Genomic DNA, 17,641 nt, shown 5'->3' with positions numbered 1-17,641 from the left:
GTGGAATAAGGGTCTCTAGGCCCAGACCCACCACAGTGAGAGTGGAATAAGGGTCTCTAGGCCCAGACACACAGCGCACTGAGAGTGGAATAAGGGTCTCTAGGCCCAGACACACAGCGCACTGAGAGTGGAATAAGGGTCTCTAGGCCCAGACACACTACACTGAGAGTGGAATAAGGGTCTCTAGGCCCAGACCCACCACAGTGAGAGTGGAATAAGGGTCTCTAGGCCCAGACACACAGCGCACTGAGAGTGGAATAAGGGTCTCTAGGCCCAGACACACTACACTGAGAGTGGAATAAGGGTCTCTAGGCCCAGACACACCACAATGAGAGTGGAATAAGGGTCTCTAGGCCCAGACACACCAGTGAGAGTAGAATTATTGTTAGCACAGTGGAATGACAACTCCTAAGAACAGAATCCGTACTCTGGGACTAGGGATGAGTGAACCGAACCTGGAGAAGTAAACTGGGCCCAGAGACCTTTGTTTAAATCCATTCTGCATTTTCTTTTCTGCCTGTGTTGTGCTGTATTGTATTTCAATGGAGCCCATGGAAGTCAATCACCCGGCAGCTAATTATTTGCAGGTGTGCAATGATTGTTTAATAAACTTAAGTTATTGTTGTTATTAGAACTCCTTAATAAACTGTTCTTAATAAACTTGTCAGTAGTTTTTTATGTGAGCAATTTTCGCCGACATTCTTCTGTGCTGCAGAGCATCTCACCTATAATTCTATACTATTCTGTCACGTATACCTGCATACTATCTCCCTGTCCTGCAGAGCATTTAACCTATAGATCTTTGCTATTCTCTGTCCTGCAGAGCATCTCACCTATAATTCTATATTATTCTTCTGCCCTGCAGAGCATCTCACGTATACCTGAATAATATCTCCCTGTCCTGCAGAGCATTTAACCTATATCTCTTTGCTATTCTCTGTCCTGCAGAGCATCTCGCCTATAATTCTATATTATTCTTCTGTCCTGCAGAGCATCTCACCTATAGTTATATATTATTCTTCTGCCCTGCAGAGCATCTCATGTATACATGCATATACTATCCCCCTGTCCTACAGAGCATTTAACCTATAATTCAGCCTGTGGGCAATTTTCTGTGGGCATTCTTCACCTTGCACCTCAAATATCATGGATCTGAAACTTTGTGATGCTCCAATTGGGAATTTTCCATGTGGGCAATTTTCCGTGTGGGCAATTTTCCTGTGGGCATTTTTCTGGTCACCCACCCGAACATGCTCAGGAAAACCCGAGCAACGAGTACACTTGCTCATCACTAGTCGCAATCAGTAGAATTTTGAAAAAAACATCTGGCGACTGATGCCGCCAGATCCGTTTTTTTTCCATAGACTTGTATTAGCGACAGATTGCGACGGATGGCCTCTCGTTTCATCCGTTGTTCACCGGATCCGTCAAATTGTCCGGTGGCCGGGAACGACGGTCAAAGTAAAGTTTTTTTTGTGTACGTCAAAAAATCGGACAGCGACGGATCTGTCGCTGTCCGTCGTTCGGAAGGTGCAGGTGCTTGTAAGCCACCTCCCTGCAGGACCCAGATGCAGCCCTGCGGCCATTTTGGATCCGGGGCCTGCAGGGAGGAGACGCTCAGTACAAGGTGAGCACATCGCCTTGTACCGAGGTTCTCGGGGAAGCCCGCAGGGAGCCCCCTCCCTGCGCGATGCTTCCCTATTCCCCCGGAATGCTGCGATCATGTTTGATCGCAGTGTGCCGGGAGTTAATGTACCAGGGGCGGTCCGTGACTGCTCCTGGCACATAGTGTCGGATGTCAGCTTCGATAGTCAGCTGACACCCGGCTGCGATCGGCCGCGCTCCCCCCCCGTGAGCGCAGCTGATCGCGCTGGACGTACTATCCCGTCACTGGGAATTAAGTCCTAGGTCACCTTGAGGGGATAGTATGTCCAATGGGATTAGGGGTTAACTGATCATGCTCCGATGTTGTTTTTTTTTTGTTTGTTTTTTTTATCCAAGTAGCCAGATCCACTAGTCGGATCCGTTGAAAAAACTGATCCGTTGCATCAGTTTTTCACCATCTGCGACTGATTTGTTGATCCGTCAAGCCAGCGGATTGTGACTGACGGCAAAAAACTGATATGTGAAAGGGGCCTTAGTGGACACACCGTGATTTAGCATGTCCCTTTTGTCACATTATTTTCAGGGGTACCATCATTTCTGTCCAGGCCTATTTCATGAGTTTTTTTATTTTTTTATTTTTTTTAAACTCTGTGGAGGCATGGTTGAAAAGCAATGTCTGACTTTCAATTTGTTCATTTTCATAGATCTTTTATTATTACTTTTGTCAGATTCAAGTTATTTCTGTGACCTTTGTGGGTTTTTCTGTCATTAAACAAGGGGTACAAACAATTTTGACCGTGTGTATATGTCAGCTAAAAGTATGTCAACACAAAGCCTATTGTCATCACCGTAGAAAAATGTAATGACTGAATTGTCCTGATGAGCATGGCCTGTTCAAAGGCCCGCACTAAGTTAATCCGAGAGTCATGACCAATTCTTTCCTTGTTGTCTGGTATTACTATTATATCATGAGTGTAATAAGTAAGTGCCTTTTTCATAAAATCCTGTAAAAATGGCATCTCGGTGTAATCTTACACTTCTGGGCGTAAATGTCATTTCTTGTGGAATGTGTCTTCCTATTTGAAGAAAGCCGGTTGTCAGCGTGAAGCTTGGCTCCTTGTCCCGTTTAATCACGGTCTTTCATAGGTTTGGATGAATCACTCCCATCGAAACGCCAACCCTTATCTCGACGAGTACTCCTTCCTGCAACCCATGTTTTTCAGGTTTGCTCACGAGTCCTTAGAGGCGTGACAATAGTTGTTGTCAGGATTTCGGTGTCTGAAAAAATATAAGGCTCTGTTCACTGTTTGTTTGTTTTTTTTTTCCCTCTGCTCCATCCTTGGAACACCAGCGGTAGACAAATAGACACCATTGATAATAGGATCTGTCTGGTTCCTATTATGGGGGTGTGGCATTTTACCAGACAAAATAGGAGATGTGTGATGGAGGCTTAGGCTACTTTCACACTAGCGTTAACTGCAATACGTCGCAAATGCGTCGTTGTGCCGAAAATACGCATCCAGCAAAAGTTCTTGCTGGATACGTTTTTTTGTCATAGACTAACATTAGCGACGCATTTGCGACGCATTGCCAAACGTCGCGTCCGTTTTGCGACGCTTGGGCGTGTGTTAGCGGACCGTCGGGAGAAAAAAACCTTACATGTAACGTTTTTTGCTCCCGACGGTCCGCTTTTTCCGACCGCGCATGCGCGGCCGGAACTCCGCCCCCACCTCCCCGCACTTCCCCGCACCTCACAATGGGGCAGCGGATGCGTTGGAAAAATACATCCGCTGCCCCCGTTGTGCGGCGGAGACCACGCTAGCGTCGGGAACGTCGGCCCGACGCACAGCGACGGGTCTTTCCCGACGCTAGTGTGAAAGTAGCCTTACCGGGAAGCGGGGATGTTAGGTGTCTTTGGTTTGGTATTGCAGAACTTCTTGACTTCAAGGAGGATTCAGTCCCCAGATCCCCAGATATGTCATGTTGGTTAAGACCCTTGAGGCCCCCATACAAATTTATGTAAAGTCACCTGAACTTGCCGATATCAGTTGTATCAGCCGACATCTTAATGTGCATGGGGACCTACTGACTCTTCCATGACGGACGATCCTTTTCTTTTCCCTAGAGATAGGACTCCGACTCTGAACATGGGAACACTCCTCAGAGGCAAGAGTTCCTTGATATGGTGGAGGCGGGGGAGAGAGAAAAATAATCTTTCAGGTGGGAGCTGACAGCTATCTATGTGTACAAGGGCCTTTACTTCCACCAGTCCTCAGAATTAAATTTAGGAGGTTTATCGGCTCACTTCTACATTGGGAGTTGCGCTATGTCGTCCACACACCTCCCGAGTGAGAAGTCCACCTGTTCTATCAACACACCACCTCGCCCTCCATCTAGTGATATCTGACAGGTGCATGGTACATTATTACTCATGCACAAGACCCAGCAGGTATCAGTAGACGCGTAGTCACCAGCCCCGATCACCTCAAAGTTTACCAGAGCTGAAGTACCTTCCTTTCAGAGTGCTTTTCTGAGACTTAAACGTTGACTTCTCCTTAGCAGGATGAGGTGAGCGGATGCTATGAGCACGTCGGCCTATCCATCATTGTTTGATCTTTTTGGACTCCTTGAAGTGACGAGCTGCAGTATTGCAATGCAGTTTTGAATATCTGTAAATGATCTTGCCCTTTTATACATGTGAGATTGTGTTATTTTAAGTGTTGGATACTGATGCTGCACCAAAGATCACGTGTTTAGGATCAGCCTGACCTGTTCCTCTGATAACATTTACAGGGAAGGTCATCTATCTGTGACAATAATACCTTTCACGTCGTCAATATATTCTCATCTGTGATAAGCCATTGTGCACCCTGCATCTGTCTGTGCCAGCGTTTCTCTTCACCTGTTCATCTGGATGTCACAAATTCTGCACTGCTGCAGATACTATTAACATAGCGTAACCATGTCAGACATCTTGAGTCCTTATGTCTTGAGCCTTGTTATTGGTGCTGACCGCACACAAAAAGGTCTTCTGGGTTTGGATTTAGACTTTGTTGTTGGGATAGGACATTTGACTCAGCCTTGAGGGCTATTGATCTGAAAACACCATCATTAAATGGTGATTCATATGATAATTTGGGGAAGGGGCAGGGTGGGGCATTCGCTGAATGGGTAACCGATGCTGCTGAATCTTCCACATCACAAACATGTGTTACCTATTGTTTTTAATCCCTGCACTATGTAGACAAAGTTATTGGAACACCTCCACATCACACCTACAGGTGCTTGTTTTTTGACATCTCACTCCAAATCCATAGACGTTAATATGGAGTTGCTCATCCCTCTGCAAGTATAACAGTTCCCACTCTTCTGGGAAGACTTTCTGCAAGATTTTTGTGGTGGCTGTGGGAATTTTTGCCCATTCAGAGGCCTGACATTGATGTGGAGAAGAGGACCAGACTTACAATCGTTCTAGTTCATCCCATGGGTGTTTGGTGGGTTGAGGTCAGGACTCTGTGTGGCCAATCATGTTCTTCAATACCAAATTAGCTCATTCGTGGCCAACCTCTGAAACAAAGCCCATAGTCTTATCCCTCCTGTGGACATTAGCATGCATTAACCATTGGGACAGAATTTGTGTTGTCCTCCCTCTAGAGGTCTTGAGGGGATATGTTTGGACACACTATTGGATAGGGCTATTTACCTCACACTTTTGGTCCCTTTTGTTGGACGTTCATATTTACATGGTGCTGTATGTTGCTCGTTGGTGTCCTTTACCATCATATCTTTTAAAAATGGTTTGTCAATATATGTGTGATTATGTTAATAAAGATTTGTTATAAGCTTTTTCTACCATAAAACTCCTATGTTTCTCCTTTATTGTAATTGCAATATTGTAATGGAGTGGTATACAGGTAGCTAGGTGATGGTGCTTGGTTTACTGATTAATAAGAGTCTGGTCATTTATGTATAGACCCCACAACCATACCTGATGCAATGGAACGTGTAACTCTCACACCCACTGTATTCTTGCCTTTTATGCCCTCTTCTCCTCAGCGCTCTATAACGTTACACCATCTTCACTTTGTGCCTGTGGTTCCTAATTGTTTCCACTTCTCAGTAATACCACTCTCAGTAGATCTTAGAATATTTAGGAGTGAAGAGTTTTCATGATCCCACTTATAACACCAGTGATGTTCAATTTAAAGGACCGCGTTAGTATCTGTGAGATCTTTACAATGAGCCATTCTGTCAGACTTGTCAGTAAAGGCAGACGTCATGGCCAAGGGCTCGATGTTATACACCTATGGCATTGGGACTGGGTGAAAACCCTGAATTCAGTGATTAAAACGTGCCCTGATGATTTACTCCATATTGTTTTTAAAACGATGAAAATGTGACCTTATTGTCCATACGAAGCAATTATTCTCCAGTTTCTAAGCTGTAGGAGAAAACTCTCGTTAGGCATCCACGTGACACCTGGGGTCTGCACACATCAGTGTGGTATGTCTGAGGCCTTATTTTGAATCCATTTTGATACCTATACCCCAGTCGGTGATTGCAATGTACATGTTGGGTCAAGCCAGATATTTGGAGAAGGCCACATGGCGCCCCGTTATCACCTGGAAGTCAGTTTACAGCTGCTTCTACTGTAGCTTCTAAGAAATGTGCACACTTTTACTAGAGTATATGCAGTCCATCCCTTATGGTGGCCATTCACATTAGTTGGGCTGAAAGATGACCGTTACATGGCTACACACTTTAGTCCACATTGGCAACAAATGTTCAATGACACAGGGAAAAGATAAACTATTGATCATTTAGAACAAACATTTGAAACCTGGTCTACAGGGCTCCACATGCTGACGGTCTGTCACTGGGCAGCTAGGAAATAATGATAATTTTGGTTGAAATTGTCCATTTTGCTCAACTTTAGACTAATGTGAGTGATGAGCTTTAGTGTAGCTATGTAATGCTCTATAATCCATTTACGATGCAAAATGTTTGAGGTCCTCATAAGTTGTGGGGTTTGGAACAACACTGAGTTTCTAGTTTTCATCCAACTACTGTCATTAAAAGGATTATTCAGATCTTAAACATTGATTGCCTAAACATAGGCCCTCTGTCATCATATTGCCAGAATGAAAGGGTTGTAGCGCCCCATTGAATGCTGCTGCATCCTAATTATTTCGCAGGCTCAGCTGCTTTTTTTTTCCTGATGCTTTAAGAAGTTCTCTTATTGGCATGAAAAGTTCTTTGGTTGTGGTCCAAGTTTGAATAATGTACTAAAGTAGCTTTCCTTATTGGTACTACACACTTGGGCCGTTTCATACCTCCTCTCATGGTTCCAGGAAGCTTCACTTCCATTGCTGTTCCCACACTGCTGGAGAGCTTCCTTCTCCACCTTCTAATGACTTGTGATTTAGGGCGCTGGCATACCTAATGAATTAAACAAGACAGCTAGCCCCTTCATACACCTCACCAAGACACCGAGAGATGGAGGAAGGTCTACTTGGGTCAAACTGAAGCTTCCAGAACTGGAAGAGGGGCGGAACTCAAATTGAGGCACCAGTGCAGAATTTGGGGGCTTCAAAAGTGGCTAAAAGTTTGCCTCCAAAGTTTTTCTCAGAAAATACACCACATCTTTAAAGAAGACTTTTCTTATTTATTGTTGTTAAACTGATTTTAACAATGTTAGTTAGGTTTTTTTATTTACTTACTTTTATTTACCCTCCTGTTACAAAGTTATACTCCCGAAGAAAAAAGAAAAGACAAACCTAATGATTGAATATCCTGCAGTAAATAAATAAACAGCATGAAAATAATATACGGTACTTGGTTAACATGTTTTTTGATTACAAAAAAACAAAGCCATCCCACCACTTCACGGTGACCTACTTGGGACAGTCCTAACTCTAATATTAAAAACCTCACTGTCTGTCAAGTGCCATGCATGTGGATAAGGGCTGAGAAGGACGGGGCCAGCCGGTGGACACGAATCGGTCTCCCAGTAGGGTCACTGTGAAGTGGTGGGATGGCTTTTGCATTTTTGTGATCAAAAACATGTTAAGTACCGGAAGTATATTATTTTAATGCACTATTGCTGTTTTGTTTTTGTTTTTTTCTGTTCAGCGGCCAGTGTGAACATGCACTTACATGCTGCAAGCACAGCAGTTTATATCCCAGTTCATACTTTTTTTTTTTTTTTTCTAGTTATTCTCCCAGTATTAAAGAACTAAATTTCTCCTTCAAGGAATATTCCACCAAATTTCCCTGTGGGCGTTTTTAAAGGGTTTTTTCGGTCTGAGAATATCCCTTTCCCCAAACTCCAGTTTGTTATAAAAGAGCATGTGGTTTACTCACTCTCCCCGAGTCCAACACTGAGTTTCTGTGCTACGCCCGGTGTCTGTCTCCAGTGCTGACATCCGCTCCGTTATTGTCTGCAGCACTAACAACGCTGCAGTCAGTAACATACACCTTTTGGGAGCAGCGGTGGAGACTCTGTACTGGACCCAGGAGAGGGGTTAAAAAAAAAACCAACTTAATCTTAGGCTTCTCCTTAACACGATCGTTCATAGCCATAATGTTCTTGTTCCTTGTTTCACGAGTACTTCCAGTGACCATCTTGCCTCGCACAAGTGTTTGTAGTCACCAGACCACCCGTGGTAGCATCCGCAAGCCTTATCCCGCTATACCCATCTGATGACTGTCATCTCCATGATCGTTCGGCCGACAGTCCTCTCGGCTGTGTCTCCCATATTGGAGCGCTCGTTCGGCCGAGCTCACCTGTATTCTCGATGTCTGTCGGTGGTTTATCTTCAGGAGAGCAAAACGTTCGGCACCCTGACATTGGACAGACCCGATCACCATCTCCCCCCGACAATCAGTCGGCTTGTGCCCCCATACACCTAAGTGTTGGCCAAACCCGTCCATATTGGCCAGTGCGTCGGACATTAGTCTAATGTGTATGGGGCTTAAGGACTAATACATACCTGATCCAAAAGCAACATTGTATTACTGAAGAAGACTCTGGCGTACGTCTCTGCTCAACCTGGATTATAATTGTGATTCCACCTAGAAACCCAAGTGCTTTACTCCCGTAGTAATGGGTGCACCCACACGGCGCTCTGCTCGTCTCCCTGACAGTAATCCAGCTCTGCCTTTTAACAAGGCCACGTTTCTTATATTTAAATGACTGTGTAAGCCTAATATTAGAGCGGATGTGACTAATTCATTGGTTATTTTTTGCATTTCAGATCAACCCATAATGAAATGGAGAAGAACAGGTAGGTCCAGTCTCTTTCCATGCTGGTTTATTCTCCCTCCGTGCCGTGGCCATGTCTCCTTACAGGAGCCCTTTCCATCACCTCTTCCTTATTGTTTGGTTAAGTCCTCACCGGTGGCTTTAGTGCGGGGCCGCAGTGTCTCAATTATCACCCGATTCTCTGTTTGAGTCATTACAGGTCTATTTTTGTGCTTGTATTGATGTTTTTGTTTTTAGTCGTTTTCCAGTTCCACTCCACCCTGGTAATTGCTATAATTATGGTGTAGACTTGTCGCATTTCCCTACTTCAAAAAAGTTGATGTACAGGGTCTAGTTTCTACAGTAACACAGTGGTTTTGTTCACATCGTACATTGTGTTTGTACAGTAGGAATTTTCCAGATTATTTTAGAATAATGTGACAAGACGTCTGTCTTTGTTGAATTGATGGCTCTTAAGAGCAATTAAAGGGGAAGTCCGGGCATATAATATCGAGGACCTGTCGTTAGGATAAGCTCCTCTATTTAAGAGGGTCCGACACCTGACTCAATACCAATCAGCCAATATGAGTTGCTCCGGTGGTGGACAGATATACAGCAAACATTAACCTGAGCTCAACAGCGCTGCTCCATTTAATGTGCCGCAAATCTGCTACTAAATCGGCTAATCTATAGGGGTGCCAATGTGAGACCCCCACCAATCTGATATTGATGACAAATTCCAAGGATAAATTATCAATATTATATGCCTGGACAACCTCTTTAAGAATTGCTTAGTCTAAAAGAAAAGAAGTAAACATTTTTTTTTTGTCAAGTTTTTAAAGATTAAAAAGCTGCTCATGCCATTTTTTTAGGCCAACCATCCATTGTGTTGGTAGATTGTGCTCTTTATGAAGGTCTTTGAACAACTTCATGTTATTGTGGAGTTTTGTTTCTCTCCCTGCAGCCACCACTAGATGGTGCTTTGGAGCTTGCTGCATACAGTTGTGTTATTGAGCCCCACGGGCAACCAGTATGCATTACACTCCGTCCAGTGGTATTTGCAAGAAGCCGTTAATTACCTCCTGTGTCTTATATAGGGAATTTGGAGCTCTGTATCTGAACTCTAAACTCTGGACCATAATTCTAAGCACGCATGTAAAATAATTCTACACAAAGTGTTCTGAAACTTGAAGAGGTTGTCTGGGACTTTAACATAAATGGACGGTCTTTAGGATGGATAATCAGTGTCTGACTAGTTGAGGTACAATGTCTGGCAAACCCTCCGATTAGCCACTCCCGATGCGGACGGTACTGCTCAGTTGTGGAGCTGCACATCTCGGTCTACAAAATAATAGCTGTGACCAAGTTCTACATATCCGACCCCCAATTGGTTTGAATAGGGTGCAGATATGCAGGACCCGGCTGCAGAGCTAGCTGTGCAGATTCGCAACTGAGCTGTTCCGACCGCCGTCTGCATCAGGAGTAGCTGATCCGCGGGGGTGCCAAGTATCCCGTCCCCATAGATAGGTAAAGTCCTGGACTACCCCCTTAAGACTTGGGAGATAAAGTTCAGTGCGATACAAAATATAATCCTTTTATCGGCGGATGGCTATAGTCCTAATGCCCAGTGGTCAGTCTGGTTTAGGTTACTAACTCCACTTTACTGTTGTGTTTTCTTCCACAGGAGAGCTCATTTGCGGCTATGTCTGGAAAAGCTAAAAGTATTGGTCCCCTTAGGTCCTGAATCTAACAGACATACCACGCTAAGTCTCTTAACAAGAGCAAAGTTGCACATAAAGGTGAGGCTAATCAGGGGCCAGGCCAGTCTGTGCCGTGTAGCGATGCTTTGCCCTGTGTAATCTTACTTGCTTTGTCTTCTATAGAAACTTGAAGATTGTGACCGAAAGTCACTGCACCAAATAGAGCAGCTGCAGCGGGAGCAGCGACACTTAAAAAGGCAGCTAGAAAAATTTGGAGTGGAAAGAATAAGAATGGACAGTATAGGATCAGCTGTGTCCTCCGAGAGGTCGGATTCTGATCGAGGTGAGTGCTCTCAAATCTCATGAATTCCTCTCTTTAAACATCAACCATAACACTAGATGGAGAAGTATTGGGAGACCCCTCTAATCAGTGACGTCAGGTTATTCATTCAGACCCAGGTACGGACTGGGACTGAAATTCAGCCCTGGCATTTGAAATCACATAGGCCCATGCTGTCACTATCCCCAAGCACCAGATAACTAATATTACCCTGGATGGAGTAAAGCAAGATTTACTACAAGACCAATATTTCTAATGATACCCGTGGCCTGCTGTGGTAAGTGATGGAGTCAGCAACTTTGTGCTTCATCACAACTCTTAACAATATGGCTGTCTTGAGAACATTGATTCTGTTAACAACGTAGCAGACAAGGTGGCCCATGACCAGACAGGCCCTTCTGGTATTTGCCAGATGGCCAGTCCGGCCCTGGTCAGACCCATTGCCCACACCATGCCGACTGCCGTTCCTAACCCTTGTGGCTGGCTCTACAGAGCTCACGGATACCAGCGCTGTCCTGTGACAGGACGTCAGTGATGTAATGTGACTCCCACCTAGATATTCCACCATCACCTGTCAGTGGTATCATAAAAAAGTGGAAGGAACCTCAGCAACTCTGCCATGAAGTGGAGACCATGTAAGGTTACAGAGCGGGGTCACCAAGTGCTGAGGGACATAGTACATAAGTCACCAACACTCTGCTGACCAGATAACTGCAGATAATAAAACGCCTGAGCCTTTAACCTGTGTAAATGGTGTGCAGGAAGCGTTGTCATGGCTGAGCAGCTGCTTGCAAACCTCACATCACCAAGCACAATGCCAAGTGTCGGATAGAGTGGTGTAAAGCTGCCATGACTGGAGTCTGGAGCAGTGGAAACATTTTCTGTAGAGTGATCAATCACTCCTCTATCTGGCATCTTATGGACCAGTCTGGGCTTGGTGAATCCAGGAGAACGTTACCTGCCTCACTGCATTGTGCCAAGTGTAAATTTTTGTGGAAGATAATCTAGGGTTGTCTTTCAGGGGTCGTCTAGGCCCCCTAATACCAGTGAAGGGAAATCTTAATTCTTCAGCATACTTTACATTTTTGACAATTGGACCTCCCAACTTATTGGGAATGGTTTGGGAAGGCCGTTTTATGTATTAGCTTGTGCACAAGGTCCATAAAGCCATGGTTGAGGGGAGTTTGGTGTGGAAGAACATGACCGGCCACACACAGTCCTGACGTCAACCCCATATAAAACCTTTGGAATAAACTAGACGATTGTGAGCCTGGTCGTCTTCTCCAACATCAGTGTCTGACCTCACACATGCCCTTTGGGGTGAATGTGCAAAAATTCCCACAGACACCACCAAAGTTTTTTTTAAGAAAGACTTCCCAGAAGAGTGGGAGCTGTTGTAGCTACTGAGAGTAGGGGTGTGGAGGACCAACTCCATATTAATGTATTTGGCTTTAGAATCGGAGGTCAAAAAGCTCCTATAGGTGTAATGTGGAGGTGTCCCACTACTTCACTCCATATAGTAGTGTGTAGTCCCCATACACATAGTTTTTATATTTCGTAAGTCAATTTCTAACATGTTTGTTCATAGGAAAAGGAAGAGTCCTTATCGTTTTACCAACCCTGTTTGCATAATTAGGCAGTACGTGTGAATACGTGAGAACTTGTAATGTTTTCTACCAAAGGGAAGTTGCATCTTCTTCACCTTCTTGCAACCTGTACTTCCCTATTCTCTGATCGCAGGTTGTGTACATGTTTAGAGACTAGTAGTTTGAAGACTGGGAGGAAGGGGATGCAGCTGCAGCTTGTGTATTAGCATGAGGTGGAGAGGAAACGCAATAAATGCTGTGTGAAGCCTTTATAATATTCATTAAATGTGTATATTTCTTTCCCCACAGAAGAGATTGACGTGGATGTGGAAAGCACAGACTATTTAACAGCAGACCTGGACTGGAGCAGTAGCAGTAGCAGTGCCAGTGACTTGGACGAGCGGGGAAGCCTGCAGAGTATTTGCAGTGACGAAGGTTATTCCAGTGCGGGAATTAAAAGGATAGAACTACAAGACAATCCTAAAGCCAGTGTTACCCTATAAACCATCTGTAAGAGAAGGTGCGGGGAGGGGGAGCTGTCAAGTGTCCCAGCAATTCCTCACTCTCCTCCCCAGTGCTCCCACATCGGAGACGGTCTTATCTAGTGACTGCATTCACACCATAATCTTGCACGTAAAAAAAAAATGCCCACTCCGACTCCCGGCTCTGTTTGTTGCTTCCCTTCCCCTAGAGCTCCTGAGAGGTATGTGGGTGTCAGTTTACATTTTAAGTCACACGCTATCCCATCCGCCATTGTCCTCCAGGAGACTACATTCCAGAAACACACGAAGCACTCAAATAGAAAAAATATATTTATGTACAAGAGGTGCAACAATGCAGCGGTGGGAAGGATTGTTGCAAATGTGGAGGCGAGTGTGCGCGCTCACCTTCTGCATCTGTCATCTCCACCCACTAGATCTGACCAAGCACAGATGTTCTGCCATCTCCCTGCAACTCGGACAGTTTCTTGCATCACCTGGAATCCACATCTGGGAGCGGTATGAAGGATTTATGTCGAAAGCGTCTTGCACCGCTGCAAGGCTTCAGTTTACAGCTCTTATATTATCCAATCAGAAGCTGCCAGGAGGCTACAGAAGAGGGGACACTGAGGTCTCTATTCAGTGATTCTGGCTGAGAACAGTGAGAATGCTGCTAATACAGATGATATATATATTGATAGATTTTATTTTCACAAATTCGCGCACCTAATGTTGCATTGAACCCAGCACACTCTAAAGAAACACAAAGCTGGACCTCTCCGGCTCTTCTGGAAGATCTGTAAAGCCACTTTTTTTTTTTTTTGTCAACTGTTATGCTTTGATTTCCCCTTTTTTTTAGGTTGTTGGTGTCTGCCTTGTTTTTATTTAGCAGTACTTCATTAATATGGACTTATTAATTAGAAATCAGTTACTGTTCCCGAATCCGGCATGTTATCCAGGGGCAATATATGGTGGTCCAGGTGTGTGGAAACCAAAAGTCTCAGAAGGTCTTGACAATCAATGACCGTCAGGGTAGGCTGGGACGTGTCAATCAAAACATCTGGACAGCCACACTTTGTTCCTTTAGTTAGCCACATGGCTGCAAGCAGTACATTTAAACCTCATGCCATTGATTATTTGTTTTTGTTGTGTGTTTTTTTTTTTTGTTGTTGTTGTAATTTTTGTCTCCAAAATCTATCCCCTGAAGACCTAAATCCATTCAGAGAGCGCTCAGTACAAAGGCAATCTTGTTTCTTCGCTTGAAAACTCAGTGTTTTTGGACACAGGTTTTTACAACCATTTTGCAAAAATCTTTTTAACTAGTGTGGACATCTACTACCCCCAGCAGTTGCTACCGCGTAGATTTACCCCAAGCGTAATTTTGTGTTTTTTCTTTCTGTTGGGGCATTTTTATTTTCTACCTCTTAGAAAGATGAACAAGAATTGTTTAGTGCTTTGAGTGCATGGTCTAATATTGTCTTGCTTTTTCTATATGTTTTTTTGTTCTATATATTTCTTGTAACCAAACCTGGAATCTGTGGCCATAGGTCAGCAGTGGATAAAACAGGGGAGCAGTAGGGAAGACTTGCACTTATATATGTCAAGAGAAAAGACTTCCAGTGGTTAGGCTAGCACTTTTGTTATTTTCCTAGCCATGTTTTTTCTTAAAGGTGTTCTCCTTGTCAATGCATTGTTGGAAAAATCTGATTACTCATACCTTGTGAGACAGAGATAATGCAGTTTCGCCACTCTGAATTTCTTCACTATCTGCACAAGCCTGATCCAGATTTGGTCTTGACAGCTGAAACATACCAGACCAATGTATTTTCATAGATACCCAGCCTTTTTAAATGGTGTTGACAGCAGGACTTTGGAGTCTGAGTCCAATTTGGTGGAGTCGGAGTCATGGAAATTGAGGAGTCTGAGTCGGAGGTTGGGCTTACCGTCTCCACAGTCCTGGCTGACAGGCAGGGGACTCCAGCTTAGGTCAGTGTACCAAGTCCGATATTTACGGTCTGAGCACAGGCTGCAGTAACCAGACCGGCCACGGGTCTCCTGACCCCAACTCCACAGCCTCATGAGAATCCGATAAGATCTATGAATATCGGACTTGTGAAATTGTCTTAAATCTGCTTCAGCTCAAGACCAAAATGTTACAGACCTGAATCTAGACAAAGGTCTGGGAGATTTGGGAGCCCTCAAACTTCAATTTTTCGTATTAATCAGATTTTTCATTTTTTTGAACACTGCCCCTGGGTTCCTCTTAATACTAGGAGTAAAATATTGTGTTGCTAGTGCCCCTATTGATATTAGGCCTTATACTGAGGGCATGCACACAGACACTGGAGCAATAATCTAGAGTAATATTAACTCTTCATTCACCTAGATGGTCGGTTCTCGCCTTCACTCCATATCGTTCATTTGCCCATTGTATTCACAATAGCACTTGGTGTTTCCAACAACGTATTGTTTCCTCTTCCGTATTCTATTCCTTCTACGATCTCAAAACTAAATCCCACATTTGAGATTAACCAGCATTGCAGATTTCCTAATCTTTCCCTCAATCTCTGTTGTTGCGTCTGATGACTAAAGGTTCAGTGAAATCACACAACCACAACTAGTACAGAATTGGGCCATCACAACGGTCAGCGTAAAAGGGCTTACGGGAACATTTGCCCAACTAATAATACCGGGATGACGTGACTCCAGACTAAGTATTCTATGAATATTTGCAAAGCAATTCAGGGACTGAACATTTTACAAAATTCGGGTCTGAAGCGTCCACAATCTGTTTGTTTCTTTCCTGCCTGCTTTCCCTCCAATCCTTCCTACATTATGGACTCTGCTTGAGGGGTTTTTTTTGTTGTTGTTTTGTTTTTTTACCCTTTTAGGAACACATTTAAGTTATGCTACTAAAAAAAGCACACCTAGTTGTAAATAAATCACATTAAATCTATTTATTCATGTTTTGTATAGCTAATGTATTAGAGATTCTTATGACTTTGTGCTTTTATAAATGTTCTCCAGACTTTTTTGTATGTATATCAATATATAATAGAGATCTCTATCTGCAGATTATAAGTGTATTCTCTTACACACGGGACTTTCGCACACCTTTTAACTACTCTCATTTATTTTTCCTTGCGCTAAAGAAACGACGGTGGTTTGGTTACGAATCTATCCACTTGACAGGGCCTTGTAGAATAATTTTGGACTCCTGTGCCAGGCTGAAATGGCCAAGTTGACCGGCAGATCATGCCGTTACCGATACCATAAGTACGCTGTAGGAAAAAAAAGTATCTTTGCTGCTATTCTAAGAGAAGTTTATCATCCCTGTATAAAATCGGCAATACCATACCTCCCGCGACACTCCAGTAAAAGCATGAAAAAGCTCAGGGGTGACAGCGCCAGAACTGTGCCAATGTGTCCATCAAAAACACTACACTGAATCTCATACAGCTAGGGGAGGGGATGTTTGAGGCATTATTTTTTTGCGATTTAAGTACTTAGTCCTATATAGTGTGGCAGCAACCATTGTATGGGCTCAAGCAATATTCACGTGAATGCAGATTATCAATTCAACTAATGTCCCTAATTTTGTGTTGGATTGATAGACGGAATATTGATTTAGTCTTCTACAATATGGCTGCCTCTTCTGTATGTAGAAGACCAGTTTAAAATGGCAATAGTTTTCCTATTTTCTCTATATGTTTCAACTCTGTGTACAATGTTATATTGTGTGAGTTTGTTAATAAAACAGTAGATAACCCCAAAACTAATCACATCAAAATATTCTGGAACTGTCTTGGTGCACATTAGGCACGTTTTGTAGTTATTGAGATGGATTGTAGAATTGGAGGCTTGGTGAACATTGGCAACCTACAGAATAAGTGTGGTTACCAGTTACCATCTAGGAATTGGAGGCTTGGCGAGCATTAGGCACCTGCAGAGTGAGTATGGTTACCAGTTACCATGTTGGATTGAGATCTTCTGGAATTGGAGATTTGGTGGACATTGGGCACCTGCAGAGTGAGAGAGGTTACCAATTACAATCTAGGATTGAGATCTTCTGGAATTGGAGGCTGGGTGGACACTGGGCACCTGCAGAGTGAGAGAGGTTACCAATTACAATCTAGGATTGAGATCTTCTGGAATTGGAGATTTGGTGGACATTGGGCACCTGCAGAGTGAGAGAGGTTACCAATTACAATCTAGGATTGAGATCTTCTGGAATTGAAGGCTGGGTGGACACTGGGCACCTGCAGAGTGAGAGAGGTTACCAATTACAATCTAGGATTGAGATCTTCTGGAATTGGAGATTTGGTGGACATTGGGCACCTGCAGAGTGAGAGAGGTTACCAATTACAATCTAGGATTGAGATCTTCTGGAATTGGAGGCTGGGTGGACACTGGGCACCTGCAGAGTGATTGAGGTTACCAATTGCCATCTTGGATTGAGATCTTCTGGAATTGTAGGCCTGATGAACATTTGGAGACCTCAATCACTCTGCAGCTGCCTATTACCATCTCAATAAGAAATATTCTCTTTGGTTACCCATTGCCTTAATCCTTAACCATTTACCAAATTTATTAGACAAGAATCATTCTCAGGGACAACAGGACTTGTATCGTAAGAGTCAAAGGACTTGATTTAGCTGGTGCTCACTTCTGTATGATGCCTTGCATAG

At 43.7% G+C, this 17,641-nt stretch overlaps 1 protein-coding gene across 2 annotated transcripts in view; it reads left to right on the top strand.

Moving 5' to 3' along the window:
* The window catches only part of MXD1 (MAX dimerization protein 1), a 40,941-nt gene extending 23,907 nt beyond the window's left edge, over positions 1–17,034 (top strand). The window contains exons 3-7 of one of the 2 annotated variants that reach the window (XM_077263093.1): positions 8,862–8,891; positions 10,533–10,647; positions 10,732–10,891; positions 12,784–12,994; positions 13,391–13,523. In XM_077263093.1, the coding sequence (XP_077119208.1) occupies positions 8,862–8,891; positions 10,533–10,647; positions 10,732–10,891; positions 12,784–12,977 (499 nt within the window). In that variant the 3' untranslated portion in view covers positions 12,978–12,994; positions 13,391–13,523. Of the gene's footprint in view, positions 1–8,861; positions 8,892–10,532; positions 10,648–10,731; positions 10,892–12,783 lie in introns of both variants that reach the window. The other variant, XM_077263092.1, reaches the window with a different exon arrangement.
* Positions 17,035–17,641: the final 607 nt, after the last annotated feature.

The sequence above is a fragment of the Ranitomeya variabilis genome, chromosome 5 (assembly GCF_051348905.1).
Source record: "Ranitomeya variabilis isolate aRanVar5 chromosome 5, aRanVar5.hap1, whole genome shotgun sequence".
In the NCBI taxonomy this organism is placed as follows: domain Eukaryota; kingdom Metazoa; phylum Chordata; class Amphibia; order Anura; family Dendrobatidae; genus Ranitomeya; species Ranitomeya variabilis.
The sequence above is the reverse complement of the archived record's forward strand: the minus strand, read 5'-3'. Positions and strand labels throughout refer to the sequence as shown.